This window comes from Cervus canadensis, chromosome 2 (assembly GCF_019320065.1).
Source record: "Cervus canadensis isolate Bull #8, Minnesota chromosome 2, ASM1932006v1, whole genome shotgun sequence".
NCBI classification, from domain to species: domain Eukaryota; kingdom Metazoa; phylum Chordata; class Mammalia; order Artiodactyla; family Cervidae; genus Cervus; species Cervus canadensis.
The window spans coordinates 105,331,833-105,340,280 of record NC_057387.1 but is presented as its reverse complement, the minus strand read 5'-3'; the positions used below and the strand labels follow the sequence as shown (position 1 = coordinate 105,340,280).

The following is an 8,448-nucleotide window of genomic DNA, read 5'->3' as shown; positions in this document are numbered from 1 at the left end:
GTATATATACTACTTTTGATGTGTGCATATGAATATTAAGTTGGAAAATTTGATGTTAATTGTCAAGCTCCCTGGTCTACTCTAATTTAGACTTTGAAAGTCTATAAGCCTCTTGTTATCATGATAAAAATGCCCATGGGAAAAAAAAAAAAATGCCCATGGGAACCTGCGCCTCCAGGACTCTCCGTCTCCAGGATCCAACACAACCACACTAGTAAAACAAAGCTCCAGGGCCCTGAAGTCTTTAGTTAAAGGCCAATGTTATCCTACCTGGAGATGTCTGCACTTACATAACTCCTAAGGAGACCCCAACCACCACCTGGAAGATAGGATTAGATCAAAATGGTTCTCAGACGCCACTTTAATCAAGTTTTGCACTATACATTAATGGGGGGGGGGGGGTGTGTGAAAGATGGTGATTGTTTTCAAGCTAATTCACCTGCCCCAAGGCAAACAGTCTGGGCTCCCAAGAACAGAAAACAGTGTTCCTTCCCAGGGGAATCCCCTCCCTGAGCTGCCAGGACAGGATTTCAGGGAGAATGAGCACAAAGGACAGGGCAAGCTAGTTAAGAGAGCCAGGTAGATCTGTGAACTCTCCCACCACCCCAATCCCAGCCACTCCCACTGGAGGCCAAACCGCCTTCCCACCGGGACTGACAGCCAGTGTTCGTTTCGTAACTCTCCCCCGAGTGGTGCGCCCAGCAGCGCAGAAGCCAGGGCAGTTGTGGTCACCATTCAGCTGAGGCGACCTTCAGGCCAGAACCCTCCCAGGCCTTCCTCTTCACTGGCCCCTCCACTTCCAGAGTGTCTGCCTCGCCATAGCAGAGGCAGTGTGTGCGTGGCTGTGGGGGGGTGGGAGGGGCCAGAAGCAGCAATAAAGCAAATCAGATGTGGGTTCTGGGGCTGGGTCGACGTGGTGGCAGGACCAGCCATGGCCCATGGAAGGCCCCATCGGGCCCTGAGTCCTCCATTAGTTCTTCTCCGGGCGGTTTCTGTTCAGGACGGCTTTAGGAGCAAATTCCAGCTTGTCCTTAAGGCTCACAACCTGGGTGTGGTCCTTGCCTAGCAGCTCATCCAGCTTGCGCTCCTCCCGGCGCTCTGAGATGCTCTTCTCCTCCTCCACAGGCTGTGGCTCCTTCCCCCGGATGAACCATTCCAGGTGGTACCCCACAGCCCCGACCACGAAGGCCACAGGAAAGGTGACGTAGGGAGCATAGGTGCGCACCGCGGTCCAAAGCACAGGCCACATGGCATCTGCAGGAGAGCATAAGGCCGTTAGGCAGAAGCCGCGCCCACCCTACCGAGCATGGGCAGCCCGCCGGGGCGCTCCGCTGACCAGGCGGCCTGGCACGGCGGCCTGAGCATCCACCCCGTGCAGAGCAATGCAAGAGGGCACCCCGCTTTATGCAACAGTGGGGTCCCTGAAACCATCTAGGCAATGTCAGAAGATTCCGTGTTAGGGAAGAGGACGAGAGTCTACTTTATGGACTACACTCTTTGACAGTTACACAACCACATATGGCAGTGTTCCCCACAAGAGACCCTCTGAGCCTTACCTGATAAAGCCTCAAGCCTGCTGGTGACCCCAGGCCCTCCCTGCACAGGTTGCCGACGTCTCAAGAGTCGGTAAGAGCCTTCCTTTGTTCTATATAATTCCTCCATCAGCAGAGCTAGCCACCCCTTCCCCACCACACACAATCCCACCGTGAGTCTCCTGTCCTTTGCCCCGTGTAAAGAAGAAGGAACATATTTAGGCAGCCAAAACCATTACCCAACCAATCTGGATTTTAGGTAAAGAGATAATGGTTTTTTCCTATTCTGAACCCGACTTTCCTGACTAGACGAACCTCTTCAAATCTGCTGACCAAACCACTTTCAAAATACACTCTCTTCAACCAAAGCCATATCCTCATATTTACATAATAAGCTCTTAAAAAATATCACCAACCCATTATACATTCTCTGGACACACTAGAACTTGAAAATGAAAATTCTATGTTTTTGGGGAAAAAAAAAAAAAAAAAAACCACTGTACAGAACTTCCCTGGTGATCCAGTGGTTAAGACTCCACGCTTCCAATGTAGGGGGCCTGGGTATGCTTCATGGTCAGGGAACTAGATTCCACATGCGGCTACTAAGAGTTCAAATGCCACCAACTAGAGATTCTGCTTGCCACAATTGAGGCAGCGCACAGCCAAATAAATAGCAGCTAATAAAGAATCTGTCTGCCAATGCAGGAGATGTGGGTTCGATCCCTGGGCCAGGAAGATCCCCTGGAGAAGGAAATGGCAACCCACTCCAGGATTCTTTCGTGGAGAAGTCCATGGACAGAGGAGCCTAGCAGGCTACAGTCCATGGAGTTGCAAAGAGTCAGACACTACTGAGTGACTAACAGTTTCACTTTTTTTTTTTTTTCATAAAACAAAACACAACACAGTACAAGCCATGGCAGAAAAACAAAGAAGTGGAATGGCCCTAGAGTTTCCAGAAATGAAGACAACACCAAAATAATGTAAAAACACACAAAGTGGGTCACTCTGATGGCCATTCAGGCTCAAATGATTATTATTAACAATTATCAAGGACTACTCACAAGTATCATGATAGTGATAGCTCCATTTATTGTGCACTAAGTGCCAGACCTTGGGGTAAGCACTTTATATATACAATGTCCTCTAATACACGTCCACTCTGTGATAGATGGCATGACCAGAGGGTTAAGTAATGTGCCGGAAAGTCTCAACTGAAACATCATTCCCTTTGTACCCCTGTAGGTGTTTCCCCAGCTCAGCTGTCTCTGGTCTACCTCACCAAAGATCAGATGACTCTCTCCCTCTCTCTTTGGTTCTAATTCTCTTTGGAGGAATCCCAGCATTTTGTGGACCCAAGATTATAATGGACCATCACCAGGGAAAAAACTGCAGGAGCAGCTCTGAGCTTGCGCTGAGTCCCTGTCTTAGCACCAGGCACTATGCCGGACAATTCACACACTAGTCACCACCTCATCTTCACAGGTGAAGATCACCTCTCTAAGGAAGGGATTACTAGTCCAGATTTTTGTTGAAGACCACAAAGGCTCAGGAACATAACCTTAACTGGCCCAAGATCACCAGAAATGACAGAGCCACTAATTGGAACCCAGGACTCTCCATCTTCAACACCTATGTTCCTTCAACTGTAAAGAACACACTGCAAATAGATGTGTGTGTGTGTGTGTGTGTGTGTGTGTGTGCGCGCGCGCGCGCACAGTTCGCTTCACTCAGCCCTGTGTGTGTGTGTGTGTGTGTGTGTGCGCGCGCGCGCGCACAGTTCGCTTCACTCAGCCCTGTCCGCCTCTCTGTGACCCTATGGACTGGCTTCTGTCCAAATCCTGGTCTTGAAGACAGCTTCCTGCAATTCTTCCCCATCAACTTGGCACTTCACTACTTAGAAGAGCTTCTCTTTTTGAAAACTCTAAGATTTGTGATACACTCAGAGATTTGTGAAATGATAAGGACCCTTGAAGAATCTCAAACCTAATACTTCTTTATTTTCTTTCCTGTCTTGTAAGCAAGTCTTCTGTGAGTAAACACGTTCCCTGAACAGCAACTCTCCACGCAGATCACCCATTTGCCTTAACATATATGAAGAATGACTCCACCATGCTTTTCTCTCTCATATGCAGCCCAAGGTCTCCCTCTGTGGTTCATGTTCTAATCATCCCCAAACAACTTAATCCATTCATTTATTCAACATTGAGAGCATTAGACACTTTGTCTGTGTCACATATTGGGCTGGCCTAACCCATTTGTGTGCATTCCTCAAAACACTTTGCGGTCCAAAAGGGCAAGGCCCATGTTTGCGCGTGCCCACTGTGGCCTATCCATCCCCCATTCTTCCGACCCCGTCCAGCATTAAATGCTCAAAAAGTTTCTTGAATGAATAAGCAACTGGCTTGTGTAAAATCACCAGTCATTCAACCACCCGCCCTCAAAAGGCGGCAGAACACAGCAGGTGCCTTTGCTGATCACAGGAAGCTAGATACTCTAACAAGTCATCCCTAAGGGGTCAAAATGAGAGGCAAAAGTGTCTGGCAAATACCGTGAGGCGTATTTCCAGCCCCGCACGGAGGGAGTCTGAGCGGGAAAAGGTCAAACGGGTTGCAGGGAAACCTGCCTTTGTGCCGGGGGCCCTGGAGGCCCACTGAGATGAGAAACTGCAGTCAGGAGATTTGAGAACCGCTAACAAGGGCAAAGGAGACCAGACTGGGTGGAAAAATCAATCCTCACCGTCACTGAGACTGGTCCGGGGATGAGAGCGTTAAGGAGGTCAGGGTCCAAGGGTCTGCCCGTCGCCCTTCTCTGGGTTCCCGTTCCCCGGCCCCGGCCCCGGCCCCTGTCCCACCACGCTCACGACCTCGTCGGGTCCGTCCTCACCCACGTGCCTAAGGCCGAGAAGCCCTGACCGCTAAGTGTTCGCAGGGCGCTCAGACGCTCACGCCGAGCCCGGGGAAGAAAAGGGGGCCATCTCTTCTTCTCAGGCCTGGTCAGGGCCAGAGCCGACGCTAGGCATTACCCCTCCCCTAACTCAGAGGTCAAGGCCACGAGGCGTCACCACAGCTACGGGCGGCCCGGCAGCAGCTCCGGAAGAGGGACCGCCTGCCGGGAGGCCTGCTCACCTGCGCGAAAGTCCACACACCACCGTCCGGACCCCGCCCTCCAGCCGAGCGCCGGGAGCCCAGACACCGCCTCTCCCAGCGGCCCGCGGGGCCTAGCCCCGGGACCCGCCCACTGGCGCCGGCTCCCTCGGAGCGCAGGGATTGGCTGAAAGGACTGGGGAAGCTAGGCGCCCGCAACCGGCCGCGCCGAGCTGAGATGCCTACAGCGTCCCCTTCCGGCCAGGAGGTTTCTCAGTGACGTCACCACGGGCTTTCGTTTGGAGAAAGGCTTCAACTGATGTTGACTAGGAGGCTCGTAAGACTTTGGTCTGGGCACAGAAAAAAAAATAAAAAACATGACCCTTGACCTCAAGAAGGGCTCAGCAGAGTAAAATCTAGAACTCTTAAAAACTATTCCGATCTGGGCTAGCTTTCTAGCCGTGTGACGTTGGGAAATGTGTGACATTCAGCCGTGTGACTGAGCCTCCTTTCTCGCCTATGCATAGACGTAATAACACCTTTTTCACGGGATGTTGAGAGAGTTGATGAGATAATGCATGCAAAGTGCTCTGCTGGCACATCGCAAGCAGGGAAATAGCATCAGTTCAGTTCAGTCGCTCAGTCGTGTCCAACGCTTCGCGACCCCATGGGCCACAGAATGCCAGGCCTCCCTGTCCATCACCAACTCCCGGAGTGTACTCAAACTCATCTTCATTGAGTCGGTGATGCCATCCAAGCATCTCATCCTCTGTCGTCCCCTTCTCCTCCTGCCCCCAATCCCTCCCAGCATCAGGGTCTTTTCAGATGAGTCAGCTCTTCGCATCAGGTAGCCAAAGTATTGGAGTTTCAGCTTCAACATCAATCCTTCCAATGAACACTCAGGACTAATCTCCTTTAGGATGGACTGGCTGGATCTCCTTGCAGTCCAAGGGACTCTCAAGAGTCTTCTCCAACACCACAGTTCAAAAGCATCACTTCTTCGGCGCTCAGCTTTCTTTATAGTCCAACTCTCACATTCATACATGACTAATGGAAAAACCATAGCCTTGACGAGAGGGACCTTTGTTGGCAAAGTAATGTCTCTGCTTTTTAACATGCTGTCTAGGTTGGTCATAACTTTCCCTGCAAGGAGTAAGCGTCTTAATTTCATGGCTGCAGACATCATCGGCAGTGATTTTGGAGCCCCCCAAAAAATAAAGTCAGCCACTGTTTCCACTGTTTCCCCATCTATTTTCCATGAAGTGATGGGACCAGATGCCATGATCTTAGTTTTCTGAATGTTGAGCTTTAAGCCAACTTCTTCAGTCTCCTTTCGTACAAATAATTAAAATACAGTGACACCTGTGTCTTACTTGGCCCCCAGGTGCAAGTATTCACTCCCTCCTCTGTGTCCCCACTGTGCCCTGTACAGATGTCTATTTTATAGCATATAGAAGAAGAAGGGGAAAAAAAAAAAAAAAACAGTGTAGGCTTCATAACACCCCAACTAGCTCTACGTCACCACCCATGTGATGCAGCAGAAACACATACTAAATCCCTCCTCATCCACCTATAGAGACCACTGTTTCACACCTCCATGCCTTTATTTACACTTTTTCATCTACCTGGAATGCCCTTCCCACTTTTCTCTACCAAAGGAGCTCTGGCTTGTTTTTCAAGCTTAAAGGACACCTTGGTGGAAGCCTCATAGATTGCATTATCAGGTTAGATCTGCTTCCTGTATGATCTCAAAGATCTCAATGCTAAGTTCTGACAATGGAGGAGGAGAAAAAGGAACTGATAAAGAATCAAGAAAGGTGCAGGAAACCGGGGACTTCCCTGGTGGTGCTGTGGCTAAGACTCTGTGCTCCCAATGCAGGGGACCCAGGTTTGATCCCCGGTCAGGGAACTAGCTCCCACATGCTGCAACTGAAAGATCCCTGAAGCCACAATGATGATCAAAGATCCCATGCTGCAACTAAGACCCAGAACAGCCAAGTAAATAAGTTTTTGAAAAAGAAATGTATAGGAAACCACTATTAGCAGAAAGTGTTCACTAATTGAATATGTAGAGAGAAGAAAGCTATGACAAACCTAGACAGCATATTAAAAAGCAGAGATATCACTTTGCCAACAAAGGTCTGTCTAGTCCAAGCCAAGGTTTTTTCCAATAGTCATGTATGGATGTGAGAGTTGGACCATAAAGAAAGCTGAGTGCTAAAGAATTGATGCTTTTGAACTGTGGTGGTGGAGACGACTCCTGAGAGTCCCTTGGACAGCAAGGAGATCAAACCAGTCCATCCTAAAGGAAATCAGTCCTGATATTCATTGGAAGGACTGATGCTGAAGCTGAAACTCCCAATACTTCAGCCACCTGATGCGAAGAACTGACTCATTGGAAAAGACCTTGATGCTGGGAAAGATTGAGGGCAGGAGGAGAAGGGGACAACAGAGGATGAGATGGTTGGATGGCACTGTTGACTCAATGGACATGAGTCTGAGCAAACTTTGGGAGGTAGTGGAGGACAGAGGAACCCAGCGTGCTCAGTTCAGGGGGTTGCAAAGAGTCGGACTTGACTTCATGCTGAACAACAACAGCAATAGAGAAGGGAACAGAATTGCCTACAACAGGCAATTAACATGTGCTAGGCATTGGGGATGCAAAAATAACTGGGACCACCTTTTCTCTCAGAGTTGTCTGACTAATGTGGAAACAGAAGGGTCTAGAAAATGAGAGAGTGTGCAAGATGTGATGACAGGAGTGTGCACAAGCAGCAGAGAGAAGGATCCCCAGGAAGAATCAGGGAAGACTCCCCAGAGGAACCTTGAGTCTCAAATGCTGGCAAGCAGTTCTGTTGCCTGAGAACTAAGTGGGGCTCCAGGACACAGACTTAGGAATCAGAGAATTGTAGATTCCCATGCTGGCCCTGCTGCCTGCTAATCTCAGAAAATCTGTTCACCCATTGTTGAAAAAAAAAAAAAATGACAAAGAGAGACTTTCCTGGTAGTCTAGTGGTTAAGATTTCACCTTCAGGGGGCGGGGGCATGTGCAGTTTCGATTCCTGATTGGTAGCTAAGATCCCACCTGCTGTCTGTCAAAAAAAGTGAAAAAGAAAGAAAGAAAGAAAGAAACAACATTGTAACAAAGTCAATAAAGACTTTAAAATTGGTCCACATTAAAAAAAAATCTTAATTAAAAAAAAAAATCCCTGGGTTGGGAAGATGCCCTGGAGAAGGGAAAGGCTACCCACTCCAGTTTTCTGACCTGGAAAATTCCATGGACTATGTAGTCCATGGGGTCGCAAAGAGTTGGATACAACTGAGCAACTTTCACACTTTCACACACTTCACTTTCATCTCCTCCTAAGTGCTTGGTAATTGCGTTTTGCTTTCACTTTATGTTTAGTATTCCTCAAATTCGGGCCTCCTTCTGCAATGTCCTATGTCCATTTATGGCATTATTTAGTAAGCCAAAAACTTGGCTGACATTTTCAAGGCCTCTTCATCTTTGCATTAGTCCCCAGATCCAGTTTACAGCACCTAAGCCTCCTCAATGTCTCTCAACTTCAACATCATCCCTTACCTGGACCACCTTGGCAACTCCTTCAGTGGTGTCCCTGCCTTCCATTATCTCCTTCAGTCCATTTCTTTCAAACATTTAAATAAAACCATGAAATCTCCAGCTTACACTCATGGGTCCCTTCCAGCCACATCTCCTTTATTTCCTCTCTACCCCTGTCCTGCCTGTCACCTCTGTCAGTGTCTGCTCTTCCCATCATCTACTACTGTACTGTACATCTAGTACTGTTCCATGACTTTGCCTAAGTGGGTCC

At 48.8% G+C, this 8,448-nt stretch overlaps 1 protein-coding gene across 2 annotated transcripts; it reads right to left on the bottom strand.

Moving 5' to 3' along the window:
• Window positions 1–343: 343 nt before the first annotated feature.
• Window positions 344–4,774, bottom strand: SMIM12 (small integral membrane protein 12). Of its 2 annotated transcripts, none has more exons than XM_043461979.1 (2): window positions 4,658–4,774; window positions 344–1,254 (listed from the first exon to the last, which is right to left on the bottom strand). In XM_043461979.1, the coding sequence occupies exon 2, from the start codon at window positions 1,247–1,249 to the stop codon at window positions 971–973; it is 279 nt and encodes a 92-aa protein (XP_043317914.1). In that variant the 5' UTR covers window positions 1,250–1,254; window positions 4,658–4,774; the 3' UTR covers window positions 344–970. The 2 variants fall into 2 exon arrangements, with proteins under 2 accessions (XP_043317914.1, XP_043317915.1); XM_043461980.1 differs by lacking the exon at window positions 4,658–4,774 and adding an exon at window positions 4,416–4,567.
• Between the last annotated feature and the right edge of the window lie 3,674 nt (window positions 4,775–8,448).